This window comes from Pagrus pagrus (assembly GCF_965226575.1).
Source record: "Pagrus pagrus genome assembly, chromosome: 1".
NCBI lineage: Eukaryota > Metazoa > Chordata > Actinopteri > Spariformes > Sparidae > Pagrus > Pagrus pagrus.
Genome location: NC_140185.1, coordinates 19051590 through 19076480, shown reverse-complemented (window position 1 = coordinate 19076480; position 24891 = coordinate 19051590). Strand labels below are relative to the sequence as shown.

The 24891-nt window shown below is 41.9% G+C and overlaps 5 protein-coding genes across 7 annotated transcripts; 3 read left to right on the top strand and 2 right to left on the bottom strand.

Moving 5' to 3' along the window:
- Positions 1-1109: 1109 nt before the first annotated feature.
- Positions 1110-2449, bottom strand: txnl4b (thioredoxin-like 4B). Its single transcript, XM_084347763.1, has 3 exons — positions 2241-2449; positions 1996-2147; positions 1110-1628 (listed from the first exon to the last, which is right to left on the bottom strand). The coding sequence occupies exons 1-3, from the start codon at positions 2370-2372 to the stop codon at positions 1463-1465; spliced, it is 450 nt and encodes a 149-aa protein (XP_084203889.1). The 5' UTR covers positions 2373-2449; the 3' UTR covers positions 1110-1462.
- A 216-nt stretch (positions 2450-2665) lies between these two features.
- trmt10c (tRNA methyltransferase 10C, mitochondrial RNase P subunit) lies at positions 2666-4569 on the top strand. The gene has a single exon (XM_084362304.1). It carries the CDS (start codon positions 2949-2951, stop codon positions 4461-4463), a length of 1515 nt encoding a protein of 504 aa, XP_084218430.1. The 5' UTR covers positions 2666-2948; the 3' UTR covers positions 4464-4569.
- Positions 4570-5167: 598 nt separating this feature from the next.
- On the bottom strand, positions 5168-10148 carry blzf1 (basic leucine zipper nuclear factor 1). Its single transcript, XM_084362340.1, has 7 exons — positions 9921-10148; positions 9509-9592; positions 8148-8608; positions 7656-7855; positions 7363-7491; positions 6687-6918; positions 5168-6588 (listed from the first exon to the last, which is right to left on the bottom strand). The coding sequence occupies exons 2-7, from the start codon at positions 9525-9527 to the stop codon at positions 6403-6405; spliced, it is 1227 nt and encodes a 408-aa protein (XP_084218466.1). The 5' UTR covers positions 9528-9592; positions 9921-10148; the 3' UTR covers positions 5168-6402.
- A 195-nt stretch (positions 10149-10343) lies between these two features.
- On the top strand, positions 10344-18672 carry ercc5 (excision repair cross-complementation group 5). Its single transcript, XM_084355608.1, has 15 exons — positions 10344-10718; positions 10862-11037; positions 11135-11250; positions 11854-11955; positions 12277-12346; positions 12435-12578; positions 12660-12870; positions 13071-13961; positions 14055-14308; positions 15057-15176; positions 15704-15917; positions 16663-16807; positions 17261-17463; positions 17544-17626; positions 17925-18672. The coding sequence occupies exons 1-15, from the start codon at positions 10631-10633 to the stop codon at positions 18459-18461; spliced, it is 3354 nt and encodes a 1117-aa protein (XP_084211734.1). The 5' UTR covers positions 10344-10630; the 3' UTR covers positions 18462-18672.
- Positions 18673-19977: 1305 nt separating this feature from the next.
- mettl21e (methyltransferase like 21e) lies at positions 19978-24837 on the top strand. Of its 3 annotated transcripts, none has more exons than XM_084362606.1 (5): positions 19978-20306; positions 22300-22457; positions 22551-22668; positions 23756-23853; positions 24164-24837. In XM_084362606.1, the coding sequence occupies exons 1-5, from the start codon at positions 20282-20284 to the stop codon at positions 24518-24520; spliced, it is 756 nt and encodes a 251-aa protein (XP_084218732.1). In that variant the 5' UTR covers positions 19978-20281; the 3' UTR covers positions 24521-24837. The 3 variants fall into 3 exon arrangements, with proteins under 3 accessions (XP_084218732.1, XP_084218731.1, XP_084218733.1); XM_084362605.1 differs by having other exon boundaries at positions 22297-22457; XM_084362607.1 differs by having other exon boundaries at positions 22289-22457.
- The last annotated feature ends 54 nt before the right edge of the window (positions 24838-24891 follow it).

Here is a 24891-nt window from a genome sequence, read left to right as displayed (position 1 = left end):
GTATTTTCATTGTAAACAAGTGGGTTTGTTTGCATAGAGAGCTCAAACATAATTTATCATCAGGGCCTTCTTTTATCATTATTTCTTAGCTGAAATATGATGGTGGCTATTCTGACCATATTATGCCATTGTGCCATCAACTTTTTATTTCATTTAACTTCAAAATCAACCATGAATACAGAATATATATAATTAGATAGAAAAATTACTGTGGGATTGTATGTTTATCTTCATATACAAACTATGAACATGTCCAGTTATGTAACATGCACTCACACTCACGCAGAGCACTATCAATGAACAGCTCTCAAGAAATTTCACATAACTGCCTACGTATCACTTCTTCAAATATTGCAGCATGAATGGCAAGGTATAAGAGTCTTACAACATATATCATGTTGTAAGACTATCCTTTAAAAGGAAGCTGCCAGTGATAATCTGGTGAGCCTGCTGTATCCCCCTGCTGTTTTATGTGATTGCAGTGATCTGTCTCCATCTCCTACACCCTGCTGCTTTTGTTCCAGTGGTTTAAGCTGGTCCTTCTCTTATAACTCATGAGGTTGAGAGAGGGATGGAGGCTCAGTTTCCAAGTCCATGTACAACACCAGAGGCTCTGCATGGACGGATGTGTTGCCCCCTCTGCAACGGCTCTCCTTGTGAGTTTAGCTCTTAGAGAGGAGTGTGTGCACCACGTCCTGCAAGAGACCTCCCCAAACCAGTGGACTATAGGGTGAACTGGCCTTGTGTCTTAGCAAGACACAATTGTTTTTTTTTTATTACATTTTTCACAGTGTGCAATTGTTTCTGCTTTCCATGCTGGACAAAAAAACATCCTTTCATGTTGAGATTAATGTTGATGAAGGTTCTCAAGTCATCCACGTCATGGTAATTCTAAGCGCTATTTTAAAGGCAACTGGACTTGTTTGTTTCAGAGAAGTGTTGAATGAACAGTCTTAAAGTTATACCTGAGGAGTAAAATAAATATTGCTACATGCCTGTACGACGAGGCAAGTTGATAATTGTAAAAACAATCAAGATGTGCCTTGCAACTGTTTATAAAAGTGTCAGTAAGTTCATATTAACACCAAAATAAAATGCATACATAGAGGTTACAGGGAGATACAATATAAAAGTTTATTATAAAAACACATCATGTACATAGCATAAATTAATTGTATGTCTCTGCTGATGTGCAGCTCATTTCCATGGGAAACGTCAAGATGACACAGCATTTTCACAAGAAAAATAAACATGATCAGAACAGTTGCAGAATCTCTGTTAACCTGCTGTTAATAAATGTGACAATGGGCACTTTAATAAAACCCATCACAGTATGTGTATTTGTTTGTTTAACAAATGTTTGTTTAACAAATGTATTTATTCAAAATCTGAGACACTGGGTGTTTATTGGTTGAAAGTCTAAGATACATTTTTGTCCTTTACTCAACCAGAATGGTTTATCTTAAATTCCATGGTAGAGGAGATCATATTTGGGAATATTCTGAGGATCAATGGGACTCTGGACAATCATCTTCCCACGCATGGCTCCTCTGTATATGACCTCAATCAGATCCATGAAATCTTGCTTGGTCTTGAAGCTGCCGACAAACTTGGTGTGATCTGGGGAGCTGGAAGAGAAAAACAGTTACTTTATCACATTGTGTACATCTATGGTAACTGAAAGTTTGTTTGTGTATATGTTGACATGCATCCTTAATGTTGAAAGACCAGACTGATGTGTGACTTTAAAGCAGAACTGAAACAAAGTTATTTCTATAGGTTCTATATATATATATGACATTTTCTGCCAGATTTTCAGTTTCTAGATATCAACGGGCTATGAAAATTGTGATGGTCACTTTCATCATTCTCTGAAATTTTATCGCAAAATAGATTAACAAATTGATAAAATCATGTACAGATTAATTGATCTTGAGATCACATATAGTCGTGCAGGTAAAGAAAAGAAACCTTCAATATCCTTCATCCACTAACCCATAATCCACTTTCATGTGCTGCCCATTGAAAAAGAAAACGGTGGAGGGGATGTAGCTGATGTCAAAGTATCTTGTGTAGATGGGGGCTTTATCCACATCAACGATGTAGATGGACGCCATGTTGCTCAGGTCATGGGCCGTTTTTGACAGCTAGACGGACGGACAAAAACGACAATTTAGCAAAAGCAAAGTAGTCGTGACACAAACATTAAGCAGTTGTTGTGTATTAACGGTCCTCCTTACAATCTCATCCAGCTGGAGACAGACCGAGTCCTCGTCTCTCCCGAACCTCAAAACTACGACTTTTTCTGCCACGCATTTGATAACTTCATCTATGTCTTTTTTGCAAGTTAATTTAGGCAAAAACAAACTCATTTTCGATGGCTAACAAATTAGCGTCACTTGTTTTGCTAGCAGGGGAAATTACGTCACAATTTCTGTACGACGCTGTGAAAAAATCCGACTGGAAACGACTACTATGAATTAACGTCAACGTAAAAATAATAAATGATAATATATATCATAGCAATGTAATAATCGATACCATAGCGAATAACAGCTAAAATATCTTTTTCTAGTTGATATATTTTGATGTGGTCAGCCAGATAAGCATTTAAGACCAGATAAACTGTGTCGTGCAGTGACATTTCACTACGACACAATATAGTGTGACACCGTGTAACAACGTGACCTTCCTCTAATATGTTCAAGCATGGACGCCACGACAAGTCAACACAACTTGAACTCAAAGCCGAGACAAGTGAACATTACGTCGGACTTTTAACAAGGTGCTTTTGTTACCACTAACGTTTTTGTGACAGCGGAAGAGGAAGAGGACCGCGTTGGAAACACCTTTGGTTCCGTTTACATGCGGACAGTCCAGCATTGACAGCCCATGCTTCGTGGTTTTAGCACTCTTGACACAGCTCCAGTTTAAAGTTTATTATCACGATGTTACGGCTCTTCTCCAACCAGCCTTTTCATGAACTCTGGAGGTGCAGTCATCTTATGGCATCCTGGGTCACCAAGAGGAAAGTCGTGAGTTTCCTCCCAGTCAGCAGCGCCTGTAATCACCACACACTCTTTGCTCGCCACTTAAATACTGGGAGCCCATTGTGGAAAGATGCCCTCCAGCCAAAAGGAGACATATCCGAGAAAATGGAGACAGTAGATCTGGAAAAATGGAAATATGTCATGAGATCGCAAGCTGCATCAGAAGAGAAACAAGGTGTCAATGATGAAGATGAAGCAAGTGATGATGAACCAGAAGGGAAGATAGAGGGCGGTTCTTCGCTGGAGGCAACTCGGGAGCTGGTTGAAATGTGGCGGCTCGCAGGGAAGCTTGTACCTGAAGAGATGACTGATGAACAGGTTCAGTCGCTGGCAGAGCTCACCACCAAATCCGCCAGGAAGAAGTTCCTGAAGTTCCTGGCCATCAAGGAGGGCCACAAGAAGGCACGTAAAGAGAAGCAGCACAAGAAGAAGACACAAAGGGAGGCCTCGATAGAGCAAAATAGAAGACAGCGTGGTGATGCAGAGGAAGGGGATGATCAGAAGGGATCAGAACTTAAAAACACATTCCTCCTTAAGTTCTGGGACAGCTCCCTGGACAAGCTGCTGGCCTGGAGGAGCGCCCAGGCCATGGTGTTTGGTCAGCCGCTTGTGTTTGACTTGAGCTATGAGTCCAACATGTCCAAGCGAGAGGTGGAGAACGCAGTCTCCCAGCTGCTGGAGGTGGAAGGATGGAACCGGCGTGCCACTGATCCCTTCCACCTCCACTTCTGCAACCTGCAGCCAGACAGTGCCTACAAGCAGGAGCTGCTCAAACGATACGGTGAAGAGGCCTGGAACCGTCTGCTCATCACCGCCACTGACCGCCAGCATGTCGATGTGTTCCCCCCTGAGCAGCTCGTATACCTCACTGCAGACTCCCCCAATGTTCTTCGCACATATGACCCCTCTAAGGTCTACATCATCGGAGCTATGGTGGACAGGTCGATCCACTCAGGCTTGTCGTTGGCCAATGCCAAGCGACTGAAGCTGGCCACAGCCCGGTTACCACTGGATGAGTTCCTCCACTGGGACATGGGAGCCAAAAATCTGACTCTGGACCAAATGGTCCGCATCATGCTCACTCTAAAGGAGACGGGGAAATGGGAGGAGGCACTGAAGTTCGTTCCCAAGAGGAAGCATGAGGGCTTCCACCAACAACATACACAGAAAGACAATAACAGAGTCAAGGGAGTCACAAATAGGGGTGGTGACAGGTGGACTTTTAAAAATGAGGGCCAAAGTCTGAACAGGTCCTTTAAACAGTCTGGGTTCACTGGGAGAGACAGAATGGCTGGACTGTACAGTGACAGAGAAAACAAACCAGCTTCAAACAGAGTACGGACATCATTTAAGAACAGCGTCGAGGGGAAAAAAAGTGCAGGCAAGAGCAAGACGTGGTGGAGCGACGAGTGAAGACAACAAAAACTGTAACTTCAGTAAATAAGAACATTTGTACGAGCACTGTGAGGAAATGTCAAAAACCGAGACAAGTGGTGAATAAAATGTTGTAACAGGTTGACATTGGTGCCTACTTGTTTCTTTTTCGACTGGGTTTCAATCAGTGACGTGATGTAACTAAGTACATTTACTGAAGTACTATACTTAAGTACAATTTAAAGTACTTTTGATTTTTTTTTTCCACTTCACTTCTTTTGGAAGCAAATGTGCTGTTTATTAAACTACATTTGATATTTGTAGTTACTTCGCAGATTACACACTGCATCATGGTCAATGTAGCAGTTTGAAATTAGTTTATCAGCAATCAGATAAAATAAAAATAAAAAGATTTTGATAATCAAAAGAACTGAGTATCTGATCCGATAATCGGCCAGGCAGATAATTGTTCGACCCATAATGTACAGTAGGTAACCTTTACTTGTACTTTTGATACTTCAGTACATTTATTGCCACACAATTACTTTTGGTACTCAAGTTCATATAATAAGAGTCTTTAAGACTTGTACTCAAGTACTGTATGTATGGATGACTTTCACTTTTACCAAAGTAATGTTTAGCATGATTACTTCTACTCAAGTATGACATGTTGGTATTTTTTTTACAACACTGGACTCAATGCAGGATTATAAACAAGACAAGAAAAATACATTTTAAAAAGATACAAACTACTTTGGTCTTTATTTTAGTCTGAGATGGAAAACAAAATATGTATACATGTTCGTGTGGTTACTTTCACCATAAATTATACAGTCACCATCATAATGTTTCCATTACAGATGAAATAAATCAAAATGTACAGCTTTGTTTCAGAAAATTGCAAAAACACGTGCATTATATTACTTATTTCATAGTAGCATATTGAGGCAAAAAAGAAAACAGTCTTAAATCTTTTTTTAAAATAATGAATTGCACAAAACATCACCCAACTGAAGATAACTTGATTCAATGAAAACAAAATTGTGGAAAATGTTTAGAAAAATGAAATTTTTCTTTGAAACACCACAAAAATCTTACTGCAAATAACTGGACTTTGTGTGTGTGTGTGTGTGTGTGTGTAAAAGATAATATCAGGGCTTTTTTTATATATATCAATACTGCTGCACAATAATATTCTATAGTAGTACCATAAAATCACTTCCAAAATAATTAATGTATATTAAAATGCCTTTGCAGCATGAAATATACAAAATATATGAATCTAATACTTTAAATAATGATAGCACCATCATACCGGCTTGTATAAGAGGCATAACTTTTTTTGTTATTGTACATTCACAGTGAACGTTAGACTGTACAATTATCTCCTTATCTGTTGTTCCTGGAATGTTATTTCCACAACAAGCCGCCCAGTCAGGCCTCAGACGTTACAGCCAGTTTGCTCTCTTGTTCCAAATTGACTTATGGATAAACAAATAATGAAATAAAGCCTAATGTTCAAGTTTGAATAAGCAGACACGCCAACTGTGTCTTGTCACCCTGTAACACTGACTCATCATGACCTCACATCCCAGCAATAAATACAACTCTCCATGGTTTACACCAGGCTACAATGGCTCTGAAATGTACCGTTTTCATCATTCTCATATCACGATTCCTGAACAAATAACCCCGTTATCTTATTTACATTTTTCTCAAGTTAAGAGAGCAAAATAATCAGCAGGTTGATAAAATAATCAAAACCATTATCTGAAATTGTGGAAATCCCAACAATCAGCTACACACCTGAAAAGAAATGTCTGCAAGAGCAGCCAAGTTTGGGAGGTGGCTGAATAAGTCACTTAACACAGAACAGCAGTATCATCCAGAGCACACTCCTGTTGAGACTTCAGTCGTTTGAAATGAGCTCTGATGCTGCATCTGTACTCGATGGGGGTAGTTTGTCGCCCCTCGACTTCTACAGCACCAGGATATCTCCACTGCAGCGCTCACAGCAGTTAAAAGTGATGTTCTCATAGCGGGTGTAAGGGTGAAACCTGCCGATGCTCTTCTTATTATTGAGGAAGTTTGAGGGGGTGGAGTCACTGAGTGGAGGGTCTGCCTTGTTTTCTGAACAGGAAATTGGATCTAAAATCTTCAGCACCTAAGATAGAAAACAGAGGACATATTTTTAAACTCTGGATTTTATTTTTTCAAACATCAGAGAAATTGTCAGACTTCAGACAGATATAGAGTTCGTACCTTCTCAGCCATCTTCTCGGCCGGTGTGCTGCAGAACTGCTCAGCTGCTGCATTGCTGCTCTTCATCACACTGCTGCTGGTAGCAGAGGTGTTGCCCAGCAGGTGGGAGTTGATGGCGTCTGCTAGCTTGCGATTGGCTGCTGCCAGCTCTCCGGTGCTGAGGGGCTGTGCACTGGGGTAGTACGTCTGCTGTCTGCCCCACTGCAGAGACACCAGGAGCTGCTCCAAAGATCTGGCAACAGAAAAGCAGCAACGTCAGCATAGAATCTGTTAACGTCATCATCTTTATGAACAAAATACTGCAGACCTTTTGAAGGGCCATTATCTTTGGCCTTTTAATTGTACCTGATCGGCTGCCAACAACCACTGGCACATGCGCTGTATTATTTTGAAATGAAGCACTGAAGGTGTGCTTGCATCAGCAAATTGTTTGTCACCGACTCATTCGTGCGTGTTCGTGCAGTGTTAAGTGTGATAGTGAGCTGGTCAAAATGTATGGGCATATATGTACAGTTAGTAGATATTTCAACAGCTTTTCTTACTGCACATGACAATGGAGAGACCTAGAAGAGAAATCCTTTCCTTTCCTTGCCTCATCTTTAGAACCTTTAAGTTGTGACCCATTACAATAAACACTTTATTTCATTTAGTAATGATGGTTCAGGGGTTATGTTACCTGTGAGTGAGCACCATGTCTCTGGAGAACTCATCTCGCTCTAACAGCAGATCCTGAATGGCTCCTTGTGCCTCTCTGGTCTGTCTCTGCAGAGCTGCTCTGGCATTCGTCAGCTCCTCTGCCATGACTCTGAAAAACAACAATAATGGAAGTGTTTACTCTGCATTCCTCTGCACGATAACAGTAATTATGTAATCTTATCAATTCTTATCTGCCGAAATTTCCGTGACAGAGTAAAACTGATGATGACTACAGTTGATGCTAAGAGTCCATCAACTTTGTCTATTTCATACCTGCTGGCCAGGAACTTGCTCCGCCAAACGTCACACTGGATGCTCATCCGCTCCAGTTGCTCTGCAGTGTGTGCCAGAATCCGGCCCAGAGCCTCATTCTCCAAAATCAGCTGGTTCTTTTCCCGTGCAAGACGCTCAAAGTGGTACTGAAGGTCATCGCCCACAGATGCCACCAGCAGTTTCTTTAGCTCTCGGTTCACCTGGAACACAGAATATATAACAATTGACAAATTCCTTTTATATAGCTGAAGACATGCATGAGAAAATAAACTATTTCCTTTATATTCCCTTAAAAGCACTTCCACACTTAAATACAGTTTTAAGATAGATAAACATAAATACAGTGGACTCAAAAGTCCACTCAAAGAAACAAAAGGGAGCATGATTACATTGTATTAACTGCCTGAAGCCAAATTCAAGACAATTTGACAAGGCAAACATTAAATGAACTTGACATCTAAATAAAATGTACCTGCTTCACTTGGGCCTTACCTCTGTCTGCACACGCAGCTGATTGGAAAGACCTTCCTTATCCTGCAGCAGCCTGCGTTCAGAGTTCTGAAGCTTCTCTAGCTGTCCTCTCCAGTCCTCCACCAGAGGCAGCGGGGGAGAGTGCTGCTCCTCAGACTGTTGCCCAGCATCCCATTTACCCTCAACAGGTCCCGCACGGCTGGTTCGGCTAATGGCGGCTCGTGGGACGATGATCCTCACAGCCTCCACCTCTGCACAAGCCTCCCGACTCACCTTGCCCAGGTGAAGAACCCCAAGAGGTTGGGGGGCAGCAGTGGAAGTGGGATGGGTACATTTGGGGCTGTGTTTTGGACTTGCCACCTTCAGGAGGGGAAGTGCAGATGGACCTGGCGGAGGTGTATCTGTGTTGACCTCCAGGACAGCTGGTTGTTTCTTAGTTTCCATGCCATCGCCAGCACCTCGGATAGGCACACTGGCAGAATCTGTAAGAAAAAATGAAAGTTGAATTTACATCTTGAACTTGGATACGTCCAGAGTGATTCAATTAGAACCTGTCTAAATGCAGGTGTGAACATACCTTTAACTTATTTGATTTTCTCTGACCACACTGAATAAGCATCTAGTCAACTTTGTATCGCAAGACAAAACAGCTGATTAGCCAATGCTGAACTACACAGGCACAAAAGTCATGGTTTCGCCACCACAATCCCTCTCTAGAAACACATAGGGCGGGGCTTTGAACCTCAATACTACCAAAATGGGCCTGTTGCACTAAATGTAAAAAAACTGGTCAGACTTGTAATCTTGATTACACTTTCTTTGATCATATAGTTCCTGATTTAACTCATTTGTTCCCAGGTTAACATAGCATTATATTCAGGTAACTTCATGTTTGTGTTTGGACAAAAATAAACACTGGAGAAAATTGGATTACATTCCTTAGAGTAAGGTGGGGCACCGGCTCAGGTACTGGCACCGACTCAGGTCCAGTACCTGAGTGTCGGTGTGTGTATTTGTGTTGGCACGTACAAAAAAGTATAAAACAAAATCAGATAATAATCAAGTAATTACTCAGATGCTTCATGTTCACTTCAAGGTATCGTTAAGCAGATGAATGAAACAATCGGGATCAGTCTAAACACAGTATACTCGGTCTAAAAAGGCTAACAATGTAAGCTGGATGAGAAGAAATCGGTTTCATGCTCATTTACTTTTACAGAAGTCAAAATATATATAATTGTATAACAAACAAACAGTATAAAACAAGACTTAACATATGGATTACTACGGTTATGTCTTAAAACAAAAGCCTCTTTGAGTCACAGCTGGTTAAACAGGTTGGAAATGTAAATAACTTCGAGTTTAATTACAACACCACATACCTCTCACAGCGGCCGTCATGGTGGAGGTGGTTCAGGTTGAGAATGAAGTCTGCAGTTTAGGTGAAACTCAGGTGGCTCTTCGTCCTGCGACAGTAAACAAGAGGGGAAGTACTTTGTTGTTAGCGTTTGAAGCATTATGTGTTTGTGACAGCATCAAAACAGCCCGCTAGTCAAAGGTCAGGGTTAACAGCTGAGGAGCTGATAACGTTACGAGATAACGGTCGCTAGCTGATAAGCTAACTTGCTAACGTTAGCTGTTTGCCGAGCAGTAAAGGGAAGTTTAACAACACAAGTCACTGTGACGTTAACGCAACCACTATAGGTTTTATCTACAAGGACAGACACTTCCCAGTATAACTTATCATACCCTATGTTTAATTCTGGGATTTAGATCAAGGTTTAAACAACGTACCGGTAAACAATGGATCCAGCCTCCACGGTTAATTCGGAGCCACAAGCTGTTTATTCTATCACCGGACACAGTTGGCCTCTGGCGACCGTAATTGTGCATGATTTTGCCCTGAGTAGGCGTTACAGGCATGACTTCCTGTCGGGAAACCGCTCCTGTCTTGGAAAATAGGGAGTTCAGTGTTCGACTTCATGCACAGATAAATACCCCAAATACTTCTTCTAACCTTTCTCCTCACAATGTCTCGTATTAACTTGAATATGTCTATTTTGTCGAACTGGTCGAGTTAAACAAGAACGCCTGACAGTCTTTACCCGTGGAAATAAACCCCCACGAAAAATAACTGTCAGTTCCGTTCCCTCCCCACTAAACTGATCTCCGGTCAGTTGGTGTGTTATTCCAGCGTAAATCTTTTAAAAGCAACTAAATGTGAAACCGATTAGAGATCAGAACACGGATGCTGCCTGAAGCCGATGGTGTTACAACTAAATATGAGTCATGAAGCGGAACCTTTATGCGTAGTGATTATGTGCTCCACGGACAAAAAATAGCGTTACAGCAAACGTTGAAAAGTACCGCTATGATGTTGTTCGTTGTTTTTCCACTCCAGCGGTTTCGGAGTTGACACAAGAAAAGGCTCAAATTATTTACACACAGTTAACTTGTAGTCGGGTCTTTTAGTTCTTCAGGGTGAGTTCTGGACTTAAGTTATCATGGGAGTGCACGGACTGTGGAGGCTGTTGGAGAGCACAGGGAAACCCATCAACCCCGAGACTCTGGAGGGAAAGATTCTTGCTGTTGGTATCCTGAATAACTAGTGATTTATTTATCTATCTGTCTATCTATCATTTATCATCTTTCTTTCCCATCCATGTCAGAGATAGAAATGTAGCCGATTGTCTTTCTGCTAAGCCATTGCATTAACCTTAACCGGTCACCTCCAGACATCAGTATATGGCTGAACCAGGCAGTGAAGGGGGTGAGGGACCGTGAAGGCAACAGTGTCCAGAACGCCCACCTCCTCACTCTCTTCCACCGCATCTGTAAGCTGCTCTTCTTCCGCATCAGGCCAGTGTTTGTGTTTGATGGGGAGGCACCACTGCTGAAGAGACAGACTCTGGTACGTCCAGATCCACATCTGCTTATCTGATTTTGAATACTTCTTCTGACACTTCTTCTGTATTCTGTTGTTGGACATGGCTTTCGCTCTCATGCAGGCTCTGAGGAGGCAGAGGAAAGAGGAGTTGAGCCGGGAGTCCAAACAGACCAATGAGAAACTCCTCAAGACTTTCCTGAAGAGACAAGCTATCAAAGCTGCACTTGGAGACCGCAGGTAAGGTGCAGACAAAGAAAACACAACACCTGTCCTTTGTCTCCCTCTCTACCTATAGATCATTGGAGTCATTATAATCTCGGTGGTTTTATCTTGAAGGTGACCTATTATGCTTTTTCGTTTTTTTCCTTTCCTTCAGTGTTTTGTGTATGTTCTGGTGCATGTAAGAAATCTTGAAAGTTCAAAGGGTCAACGTCTGCACCAAAAGAAGTTCCTCTCTCCCACAGAAAACACTGCTCCTGAAACGCCTCCTCAGTAGTCATGCCTTTAATTCTATGACTTTGTGACATCACACTATGTCAACATGTCACACATTTGCATAATTAATGCCTATTGGCTAGTTTGGCAGGTATTCAGTGATTTAGCACAGCTGCTCTGTTGTTAGCCATGCTGGGTCAGACATGTGTGAGCTGACCAATCGTAGCAGACTGGGGATTCGGGAGGGTGGGGCTTAAAGAGACGGGAGCTAAAACAAAGCATTTAAGACAGAGGGGGAATATTATGAGACAGTATGAGAAAACTGATGTGTTTTTGAGCATTAAAGCATGTAAACCTATTCTGGTAGTAACCCTTTTAAGTCTCCTCTCTTGTTTCCTGCCACAGTAAGGATCCTCTCCCCAGCCTCTCCAGTGTGAGGAGAGATGAGGTGGATGACATGTATGTTCTACCGGCCCTGCCAGCTGCAGAGGAGAAGGAAAAAAGCAGGTCAGAGGCCCGGGAAAGGTTTCTGTTCCCTAGTTATTGTCGGTAAAGTGTTGAGTAATTCAGTCAGAATATTTACAGTTTTACATCCATTGTTTGTTAAACAGGGCTGGAAAGCATCTCATCCATGCTCAGTAAAGACAGAACCTGACACTCCAAGCTTTGTTTTTATGGCTCCCTTTGCATAAACAGAGCTCTCAAATTAACTAAAATAAAGTTTTCTTTCATCAGTGCCAAGTAAAAAAATTGTGTGCCTTGTTTTATGTATTTATTTCAGCTGTAATACTGTTAGTATAATCATTTTAATGTGTTTTGTTCTTGTAGTTCAGAGGAGGAGGAGGAGGAGGAAGAAAAAGAGTGCGAGGAGATGGTTGACAATAATCACATGTATCAGGTAAACACCACCAAATAACATAGCATCAAAGCTTGTCTGGTTCTGGCTGTATTACAACAATATGATACAATTTTCACTTAAACTTAAGGGAGAGTTGTACGGACAACCCAACTCAGTGGACATCAATTCTGAGGAGTTCGCCAGCCTGCCTCCTGAAATGAAACACGAGATACTCAAGGACATGAAGGAGTTTTCCAAAAGACGCCGGACCATGTACCAAAAACCCCCAGAGGTACTGTTTTGCTCTCATTTACACTCACACACTCGCCTGATTCCTCCTCTCCAACACAGACTCCTCTTCGTTCCCTCTTAGCATTCAGGGGACTTTTCCCAGTACCAGTTGGCCGGCCTGCTGCAGAGGAACCATTTGAACCAGCGCCTGGAGGGGGTGGAGAAAGAGATGAGCCAGCGGAACGCCGGCGGTGCGCCACAGCTCTACGAACAGGACGGAGAGCAGCAGAGTCACAGCGTGGAGTCGCACCGACTGGTTTCAGAAGACCATTCCCACTATATACTAATTAAAGGTATGTACATCCATGATGATATGTGCCATAGTATTTTATTCAGTATTAATTATGTACATTGTATTACATTTCTGCACCTAAATCCTGCACACTGAACCTTTAACAGGGTTTCATTACTAAAAGCGACTTATTATTTCAACATGACTCTAAAAATGCAAACTTGTTTATATTTAAAACACCACTCTACTTTTCCTACGTAGGCTCCAAAAAGAAGGAGACTGCCCCTGAGAGCCAACCTGCAGCTGCACCCTGGTCAGGGGGCTTCCTGTCAGGCAACAAAAGAAGAGTAGTAGGCAGACCTGAGCCCCTGTGGCGACCTATTTGTGAGGAAGAGGAGGAAGTACAGAGTCCCTCCTCAGAAGACTCCAAACCCTGTGTCTCAAAACTGTCTCAAGGAGACACGTCACCACCCTCGCCTCGCACGCTCAAGGCAATTCAGGCTGCAATGAACGACAGCTCGGATGAGGAGAAGGTGGACCGGGATACGAAGAGTGGTGGTATGTCTCCACGCACCCTGCTGGCAATCCAGCAAGCTCTCACTGAGGAGGAGGAGCACGGTGCTGCTGAGACTCGGATCACACGCTCACCCACCAAACTGCAGGCGAAAATTCATCATCCGGCACCACAAGTGGTCATCAGCAGCTCAGAGGAAGAGCCAGAACCTGATCATGTGAACTCTTTACCTAATAATGAAAAGGCAGATTTTAAGGGGGACCCAATAGGCCAAAGTTTACATGTGAGAGATAGTTTGTTAGTTAGTAGTTCTGAAGATGAGACGGAGGAAATGATTGGACAGAGAAATAAAGCACTTCACTCTGCGGCGCTGCAACAACCTCACGAGAGAGGGATGAAGTCAGAAGAGGAGACAAAGAAAGGACAGTTGACTGGAAAACTGGAGAGAAGAGAATCAGAGCACGGATTGAACACAAAGAACAAAGATCTGGTTCAACCACAGATATGTGGAAAACCTCTCAGTGCTGAGACTGAAAGTCATCCTGTGCTGTTAGAACAGAGCAGTAAAAAGTCCATTGAAGCTGCAGAGAACAGGAATGGTGAAGTTGTGAAGGGCAGAGAGGAGAGCGAGTCAGAAGGTACAGTAATAGCTGATTAAAGGTCACATGCATTCATTATTTCTTCAGTCAGGTCATATTAACAAAAGTGCTTTGTTGTGTGTGATTTCCCAGAGAGCTTTATTGAGGTGTCAGAAGAAGAATCTAAAGAGGATGACGAAGATGATTCAGATGAGGTCCATGAAGAAGAAACCAAAAAAGAAGAAACACCGGAGGAAAGTTCAGCAGAGGCTCCCAGCAGTCCGGCTGCTGATTCGAAATTAGAGGAAGAAGAGGTTAAAAAGAGCCAGATTGAAGAGAAAGAGCCGAAGGAGAGAACAGAGACAGAATCCACTCCAGCGATCAATGAATGGGAACACTTTGATGCGGTAAATATTGTTTACATACACAAGAAGAAGTTTCTACTTCCATGCTTATTTTAACTGTTTTAAAGGGTCAGCTAGTGACTTCTGGTGGTAAATCAAAAAACATGTCCAGACATATAGTCTATTTAGATCTATTAAGTCTATATATAGTGTCAGGGGCAGACATCTCAAAGCCTTGATACGTAATACCACTAGCCACAGTTTTTTTTCTGACTTGGATGAATTCACTCCATAAAATTGGTAATTCTACTTTAGTACGGCAAAAAAACTGTCAAGGTATTTTATACGCCACTTCAGTTTTGAGGCAGATGCTGATGTTTGAGTTTAAAATGATAAATATGATGTTAACAATCATAATTTCCCCTTAGAAAATTGTTTTATTTCCGATTTGCAATTATTTGTTACTTGCTTAGTTCAACATGTACACAGATATATCTGCTGTAAGCTGATATCAGCTCAGCCAATTTATCAGTCTAGCTCTAGTTTTTACGTCACTCTAGCTTTCTTCCAGTACATATAGAAACACACCTCACAGGACTTGAAACATACATATAGACAAGAATTCACCATGTAGTTTTGATCTACCTCTCACTTAAACACTGCACGGGGCAGCAGCATGAAAAGTAGAAATGCACATGTTTTTTTGATGACATGTTTGAACTTGTCTGCAGGACTTAAGGCTGAGCTGTCCAGCAGTTTGAAGTGTATAAGCGAGGTCTGATACAGTGACTGTGTGCATGTTGTGCTGCAGGATGAGCTGGAGGCTCTGGAGAGCTCTCTGCAGGCGGAGCAGAGCAGCCTGAGGGAGCTGAAGCAGCAGCAGGAGAGGATGGCGAACACCGTCACTGGACAGATGTACCTGGAGAGCCAGGTGAATGACAGACACCATGAAATCACACCAACACATGAACCAAACAGGCATACAGTATCACTCTCACATCTTTTCTTAAGAGAATAGTTGTAACTGGACCCTCAAGTGTCAACGCAGAGAAGGTGTTATACCGACTGGGGTTTACATTACTTTGTGGTGCCTCTGCCAACATTTCCAGAGCCACACAGTCAGTATCAACTCACTCGCACAATTTAATGTCTTGAATGTCAGGCTGTCAGCTTTTTTCCTCCCTCATAAAATCACCACCTAATGTAAAACCTCTAAGTGCCTGATCTTAATTAGTCCCACTGGCTGTTTTGATAATGCTTTTAAAGAGTGAAGGTAGTTCTCAGATGACTACAGATGCCTGATTGATATAAAAAGGGTTACAAGCCAAAACTAATTTAAAATCTTGGCAAATACTGTCGTTAAGAAGCCAAACACAGCACATAATGACAGTATAACCCTGACGTGTGCATATATTGCCTTCTTTTCTAAGTGATCACTGTTTTCATCTCTGATATCAGGAGCTGCTGCAGCTGTTTGGCGTGCCGTTCCTGGTGGCGCCGATGGAGGCTGAGGCTCAGTGTGCAGCACTCGACCGCGCCGACCACACTCACGGGACCATCACAGACGACTCAGACGTGTGGCTGTTTGGAGGGAGACACGTCTACAAGAACTTCTTCAGCCAGAACAAATATGTTGAACACTTCCAGTACAGTGACCTGCAGAACCAACTGGGTCAGTAGTCCCCACCTTCAGTGTGTGTGTTTAATATTTGGTCATTATAGAGTATTTAATATCTTGTTAGGTGTTCATTAATAGACTAAGTTAACATTGACGAACAGATCACATTTAAAGGATTACATGAAAGAAAAAAAAAGCCTTCTCCATGTTGATTCATGATGCCAAAATTTAGCAAAATGTGTTTTGTTGTCATTTTTTTGCCAGAATTTGGCATTTTCTCTTCCTGTTAAGTATCCAAACGTTTTGCTAATTTCATTTTTTCACTCTTCATTTTTCTTTCTCATTCTTTCATTTTGAGGTTCATATAAAAAAATCCCTAGGTCATAGTTTTGGGGGCCACCCAACAAACCTTCAGTCAAATCAGTTATCACTTCAGCCTCCTGTTTGAAGGAGAAACGAGGATAATTGTTTTCCATGAAACTTGCCGATACCCTGACATTCATTATGTGCATGTGGCAGGTTTATTCAGGGACTCTTTCAATCATTTGCAGCTGCCAGGGTACTGCAGGTGAAGTTGTTTAGCTATTTTCTGGCTAAAATACGAGAGTGAGGTGTTGAAATTATATAAAGATAAAGCATTACCCAGCGAAGCTGATGAGTTCATATTGCACATATCAGAGATAGCTGTATGTGTTGGTAATGATTAATGGGCTGTCAGCAAACTGACCTGACAGCATGCTGAAGACTTTACTTCTCTCACTCTTTCTTTTTTTTTTTTTTTTTTTTTTCATTTTCTCAGGTCTGGACAGGACTAAACTGATAAACCTGGCTTACCTGCTGGGAAGTGACTACACAGAGGGCGTGCCAGGGGTTGGATATGTGACTGGCATGGAGATACTGAATGAGTTTCCTGGGCCGGGCTTGGAGCCTCTCACACAGCTCAGGTGTGTGTGTGTGTGTGTGAATGAGAAACAGTTGGTTTCTGTGGTTTATTTATTCTGACAACATTAACATTTTCGTCTGGCAGCTTGCGGTTACATGAATTTTTTCTTCTTCTCTCTTTTCCATTAAATGTCCATCTTTACATCTTTAAGACTTAGTCCCTCCAGTCTCTCTGGACTGCGAGTGTCAAATTTTGGTCAAGTGTGTGAATAAACTCATTGTTAAAGCTGATTTATTCAACATTTAATCATATTTTTCAAAGTTGTAAATGAATTGAGGGTTTATATTTGCCTCTGTATTATCTCAGTTGAATAAAGGTCAACTCAGTGTATAACTTCAAATCCTTTCAAAATGTTTATTATGCCCTAAATTTAAAAAAAAAAAACTTTTTTTTTTTTTAATGATTACTCTCTGTAAAGGCTCATTATCACCTGGTCATTGTTTGTTCCCTCTAGTCAATGGTGGTCAGAGGTTCAGGAGAAAAAGCGTCTGGTGGCTGATCCTCGGGACTCGAAGGTTAAGAAGAAACTGCGGGATCTAAAACTGCACCCTGGGTTCCCCAACCCTGCGGTTGCAAAGGCTTACCTGCAACCTGCTGTGGACCAGTCAGACAGCTCCTTTAGCTGGGGACGCCCACAACTCGACATGATCAAGGAATATCCTTTCTGTGTGTCTGCACGTGTGTTTGTGTGGGCATGATTATGAATGTATGAAGTTTCCTTAACCAGTCTTTTACATTCTGTCTGAATCGTTTTGGCTGGACCAGTCGGAAGACAGAGGAGACTCTTCAGCCGGTCATCAAGCAGCTCAACACCCAGCAGGTAACTGATAATCCTCAACCTGTCACTCCCAACCAGGGTGTGTAGTAAGCTCAACTAAGTAACTCAACATTGAGATTTGCTGTAGCTACGTATTTGCGTTAATGAGGAGAAACTGCCAAATTAAATCGTCTCTTCATTCCAGTGTCCTGCAAGCACACTTTCTAGAATCCCTGTCTTTTTATTCATACTCGCACTTTCTTTAACGTCTCCAGTCTGATTTTGAGTCAGTAATGGAGGAAATAAAACCACTTTGTAGTCTAACATCATTTATACCTTGTCTCTCTCTGTTTTGGGTTAGACTCAGCTGCGGATTGACTCATTCTTCCGCATGGAGCAACAGGAGAAGCAGGCGATTCGCAGCCAGCGACTCCGCCGAGCAGTCACCTGCATGAAGAGAAAGGAGAGAGAGGGAGGAGAGGAGGAAGAGGAGGACAGTGAGGAGGAAATCCCATCCCCATCCAAATCTAAGAGAGGGAAAGCAGCAAGCAAGAGTCCAAAGAAAGGAGGAGAAGGAGAGAGAGAAGGGGAGAGGTCTGCAGCACGAGGAGGGTTTCTAGGGTCGGAGGTAGTTGTTGAACCTCCTCTCACACCTCTGAAGGATGTGAGCAGCACCAGCCAAGAGGTCCTCTCAGTAAAGATTCCTCAATCTGCTAAGAATGCACCTCAGAGGGCCAGGGGGAGCAGCAGCAGCTCGGGTGAGGACAGTGATGGTGGTGGTGAAATTGCTATGGTTACAGCCCGATCCGTTTTCGAAGGCAGCCGACGAGGCCGCGGAGTGAAAAGCACAAGAGGGAGAGGAAGCATGAGAGGCAAAAGAGGAGGGAAGAAGCTGTGAGGGGAAAACTGAACTTCAAATATAATCAATTCTATAAGCTATGGTGATATGAAGCGGGAAACATGCTACTATTATATCATGATATGATATTTAAATGTGAAATGTGTAAATTAATCATGAACCGTAACAGCAATGAAATGAGTTTTTTCTGTATGTATGTATTTTGTACCTGTACCAGGATGTTAATATTTTGCATAAAACCTTTGAGGGACATGTGTTTGGAAGTCATTATTTTCCACAGTACAGGTCAGTTTGGCTCAGATTTGTTCATTTGTTTTGCTGATGTGTTAAATGTGAGACTGAGACAGCTGCAGCTCCACATGCACCACACGTCCCTTAAATTTCCTCCAGGTTGTATTTCAGTCGCCTTCTGCTGCTGCGTACACACCACTCATCGTCCCTCTGCCTTGAATACAAAAATAAAATCTCTGGTTTCTGAATTAATCTGACATTTTACGTGAGGAAATACATTTTTTTTAGCAAAACAAGTTGGAGAGAGCAGACATTTGCCTCACGTAATCTTTAAAATATACATATTAGCTGAGAATTGAAACCACTAATTGTTTATTTCTTACAAAGGGCAGTATTTCCAGACAGCACAACCTCACTGAAAGACTCTGAGGTTCACAAACCATCTAAACTCCTAGATGGTGATTTCTTTGTCTTAGGTCATCTATACTTTGGTATTAGCAAGTGTTATACTACCCAGTATGTTGTGTTAAGTACCTTTGGGGGGAACCCTAACCCACATCTTTGTTATTTTGAAGAAACTATATACAACCCTAACTGATTAACTCAAAATAACTGTATGAAACTATTGTTTGGAAAGTCAATTAAATCAAAACTCGAGCACGCTCAGATAATTTGCCTTCTAATTTACAGAATAGATAATGGAGGAACAATTCAACAAAACATTTTGTGTCTTGGGTTAAATTTTAAGGGGCCATTCAGTAGATATGGTCTAAATAAACTAATATTATCAACAGAGTGTGCAGGAGCAACAGTGTTGACGTTATGTCAAAGACGTCTATGTATTTTGTTGCTGAGATGTCTAAGTAATACCACTTTGTACCACAAGAGGCGATAGTCTGATAGAGGTGGAGCGGGGAGATGTTAAAAGGCTAACTGTAAATCACCTCCGTACTGTACCCCCCTGGGATCTGTCAGAGGCTGTGGTCAGTCCGAGTCTGGTGTCTGGCTGTATCCAGGTGGATTAGTGTCAGTTTATAAGGCCACTTAGCTCCACAGCTAACTGAGCTACATGCTGCAGTATAGTGAGCAGTAGGTGGTTATGCTGCCCCCTATAGTTTTGGAGCTACTTTTAAATTTTGGTCTTTTCTTACAAACTACACCTTTAAAGTCACATGAAACATTCACAAATATGCAAGTCTTTGAATTACTATGTAAGTGAGTCTAAAATAAACTTGATACAGTTCAGAAGAAGATGAACAGCAGCCTGGGGAATGACGTATAGCCGTCCATCTTGGCACTTCAGCTCCAGGTCAGTAGTGGGACAACAGCTGCTGCGGTCTGTCAGTTTTACTGCAGAGAGATTCAAGCATGCCCAGGAGAGAGTTTGAAATGGTTGGTGGAGCTGAGGGCTGGGTTGAGGTGGCTGGACAAGGAGTTGGGAAACACTTTATTTGTGTGTAACTTAAAACTGCAGAAGGTGGCAGCCTGCTAGATATCTGGATCCAGATTGACCCGATACAAAGGACCATAAACCGAGAACAGCTGTTGGCTGCAACTGTTTCCTTTAAGGGTGCGCTCGCCCTCCTGCTTGGACTCCTACTGACACTGACACTCAACAGTCCAAGGCCATGGAGGACTCCAGCACCAAAGAAGGTAAGGATTTGAAGTAATACAAAAACTGAAAAGATTTTTCTTTCTGATTTTAGTGCCACTAATTATGTACTTACTGTCTTTAAGGTTTCTGTTTGTTTGTTTGTTTAAAAATCATGCTATGCATGCAAAGATAGATTTAAATCTCATAAATCACTCCTGCTAAGTGTGAGAGCTTGTGAGACACGAGGCTGTGCTGATATATTTACTCCCTGCAAACAACTGCATCTCTGCTTAATAGCAAATACAGCACAGATATTTACAAACACACACACACACACACACACACACACACACACACACACACACAGTGAGAGAGACAGACAGAGAGAGAGAGAAGCTATAAATTGAGCCTGACCCCCTTCAAACTTTGCACTGTGGCCCTGAGGGCTCCCCTGACCTTTTCTCTGAGCCTTCTGACGTAACTGAAGCTGTGTCGGATGCTCTGAGTAACAGTTAGCGCTCACACACACATAGCTAGAGTCTGACACACTGGCATGATGTTACAAACAAACACAGCAGGATCAGAGGGGCATTCATGTTATTCATTTATAGGGCAGAGAATCAAATGTTACCTGTAGTGTGATATGAAAGAAAAACAACATGATTACTCTTCTGCTTGATAAAGGAAGCACCTACCAGTACTTCTACAATACTACAGCAGTCCTGTTGACTTACGATGTTGTTGTTGATGTTTTAAGACTACCTGGAAGGATCGTAAATGGATTGATTCACCCAAATTAAAATAGAAAAACATGTTTTCTTACTGTAAAGCTGAGACAGATCGATTAGTGTCAACTGTAAAATTAATCGTTAACTTTTGATTTTTGAAAATTTATTAATTAATTACATTTGAAAAAATATATGTTTTACTCCTTTATGACAGTCAGCTGAATATATTTGGACTGTGAACAAAACAAGATATTTGTGGACATCATCCTGGGCATTCTCTGACATTTTATAGACCGTGCAACTTATCGATTGTTTGAGAAAATAATTGGCAGATTAATCGGCAGTGAAAATAATCATGAGCTGCAGCCCCATTTTATTTACTTCCATGCTTGGTGGCAGCCATTGACTCAAGTCAGTTAGTCTCAAGCAAGTCCCAAGTCAGTTTTTCTTTGCCAAGTCAAGTCGAGTCCCAAGTTATGTTTTCCCGACCCAAGAACCGTATCCGGTCCTCATAAAAGAAAAGATATTAGTACAAATAAGGATATTATTGACCAATTTATCCAACCTGTTCAAAAAGTATAAGTACTGAATTTGTTTATTGAGATTTTGTGAAATTAATAAAATCAAAACAGTGACTCGAGTCACAAGAGTCTCCAAGATACAGATTATTTCCTTTGAACATGTTTTAAGATATCCATCCATGAGATTACTGCCAGTTGAATGAGATTCCTCTTAATCCAAATAATCCACAACCCCTTCTGTATTGAACTACTGTAGTCCTCATCAAATTCATAAACAAATTCAACAATTAAGTGTTTTCAGTCAGTTGGTTTTGCATTGAATTTCTACTGTATGTCTGCATGACTACGTAGTCCTTTCCCATTGACAAGTCACATCACTTTGATGCATGAGCAACACATGCACCACTTTCTCTAAATCAAGGGTATAGATCCTTTTCACAGCAGACATTATGACTTGTCAAAACACGAAAAGCACAGGTGTGACCAACAACGTTAATAGATGAGTGAGCATGCACAACACCAGGGCACTGGACCATTAATAGTATAAACTCCACCTTTGCTTTGCCTGCTTTGACAAGTCAAAATGTCTGCCGTGAAAAGAGTCTCAAAAGAATTCATTAGCATTTTGTTTCATCTCAAACTGAGGTCAGTCACCAATGTGTACTGTATAACAGTTTTTGAGTAAAAACAAGTTACACCTGACTGTGATTATGTCAAAGGTCTATCTTGTGTTGTCTATGTCACACTTTGTATATAAACGTGATTTTTTTTAATACCTGTCTCTCCTGTGAGTGTCAAAGCAGGTGCTGCTGTGGATGCAGAGCTCGCCAAAGCCATCATGGCTCGGCAGTTCTCACCCTCTCTCATTGGAACGGAGGCCTGGGAGGGATACAAGTTTTCTGATATGGAGATCCGCATCAAAGAGTCCACAGACCTCTACGGAGCTGTACTCTGGCCCTCGGTACGCTCAAATTAATCTATTAATCCCAATCATTATAGTGAGCATTATTCTGAGTCCTGCCTGTGAACTGTAAACTTGTGTCTCCCCCAACAGGCGATGGTGTTGTGTCATTTCTTAGAGACCAACCGAGACAAATACAACCTGCTGGACAAAAATGTGATTGAACTGGGAGCTGGAACTGGGCTCGTCACCATCGTATCCAGCCTCTTAGGTACAGAAAACAAAACAATCAGTTGATGAGCTTTGAAAGCTTGATCTTGTTTTGATTTTCACTCATTTTCAGGCTGTTCAGACCCAATATCAACACCCATCCTGAGTGATCTGATCACAGGCAGACAGCTACAAGCGTGAACACCCCTGAGACGCATTAGGCATTGGGCTCTCTTAGCCTGCCAAGGTTAGCAAGACTGTTTCAACTAACCATGGAACTCATTACCCCAGTATCCCCAGACTCCCTTAAAAAATCATGTGATTTTTAATGAGTTGTTGAATGAGGAGCAACTCAAAAAAACTTCACGAGATGGATACAGCAAATTCTAAAACATTCGTGCCTTCTTGGAAATTCGGCATTGAATGTAATACAATTGAGTTGTTTCTTTCCTGGTTAAAAGTGTCAGTTTGTTGCAGCATCACTGTACCAACCTTCACTGTTTTCGTGTCTGAAGAGTGCATTACCTCCTAGTCTTTAGCAGTTTAGCATTTATACTAAATTTATGAGAGGGAACATTTTACTGATGATGAACATGTCAAATGTTACAAATACAGTAAACATTAACCAATATAAGCAACTGCTTTTTCATCTCCAGATTCCCTTTAAAAATTGCTCAATTTTGTGAGTTGTGGAGTTAGGAGAAACTTTAGAAACTACATGTATGTGAAATGCTGTCTACAACAAATTTTTAACTATGGGGAATTGAGATAGGATCACAGGAAGTGAAACCAAGGATTAACCAAGGTTACCTGCAGCACTCCTTGTGTGTGGAGAACCGTCACGCAGCCCTTTCCTTTGGCACTACATTCCCTTAAATCGTACACTGTTCGCACAAGCACAGCTGTACCTGCTCCCTGACAAGGTATACATTCCTCATACAGCCCCACATCAAAAGGCCCGAACTATCACTTTAATGCCAGGTGTGAACTGATGAGCTTAGAGCTGTCAACTTGTGATTGGATCACTCAGGACAGGTGTTAATACTGGGTCTAAATTCCCTCTTTGACTTTAAATCTTATTTATTTTCCCCTCTGATGCTGTTTATATGTCATGTCCTTTAACACTCAGCAGCACTGTCTCTCTCCAGGTGCTAAGGTGACTTCTACTGACCTACCGGATGTGTTGGGGAACCTCCGATACAATGTTATGCGCAACACTAAGGACCGATGCAAGTACATCCCTGCGGTAGGTTTTCATATTCATGTTTCATAATGTCGGGCAGATAACGTAAGTAATATATTCAAATATCCAGCCAAGGTGCTTAGTGTTGACAAAACCATCAGCAGCATTATGTAGCATTGTGTTTTTCTTGCTTTTCTTGTAGTATATTTGGCTCATTAACCAAATCTACTACTCTCATTACGTGTTTCCAGTGCAGCCAATATCAAAGATTGAAACAACCAGAGAGTATGAAAAAGTGGGAAAACATTTGGAAGTAAGGGAGAAAATATGTTGGCTTCATCCTGAATTCATTCTAACACATCTGTGTTTCTAGGTCACTGAGCTCTTCTGGGGGCAGGAGGTGGAGCAGCGTTTCCCACGTGCCACACACTGTTACGACTACATCCTGGCCGCCGACGTGGTGTACTCCCATCCTTACCTGGACGAGCTGATGGACACCTTTGACTACCTGTGCCAGGAAAACACACAGATCCTGTGGGCCATGCGCTTTCGTCTGGACCCAGAGAACAGCTTTGTGGATCGCTTTCAGCAGCGCTTCCACCTGGAGCAGCTGTACGACCTCCCCAGTCTGAGTATCAAACTGTACCGAGCCTGGAGGAAGGACAGGAGGACTAAGGACCAAGGAGAGGCTGCTGCCCGAACACACACGATAAATATTCACTGGAACTGAAGGGAAATGTTTTTATTTTTCTGTAATGTTACATGTCTACGTGGATCTCGTTCAACAATGTCTAAATGTTTAACGCAATATCGAGCTGTGACACACATTTTATATTATTTCCAGTATTTACTGGTGTGATCTTTGTTTACTGGAGACAATTCAGTATAATGCAACACCATTTAACAACACCACAATCTACAAAATGACAACTGACTTCGATCTCCGACAAAAGCTAAACAGTCTAATTTGTTGCTGTTCTGTTGCTTTACATTTCATTTAGATCAACTTTAATAAACCGGCAGCTCCATGTGTCTGGATACACTAAAGGATGGTCTTATGCTCGTGTTCTTGGCTGACTATGATGTTTTGGTCCCTTCAGC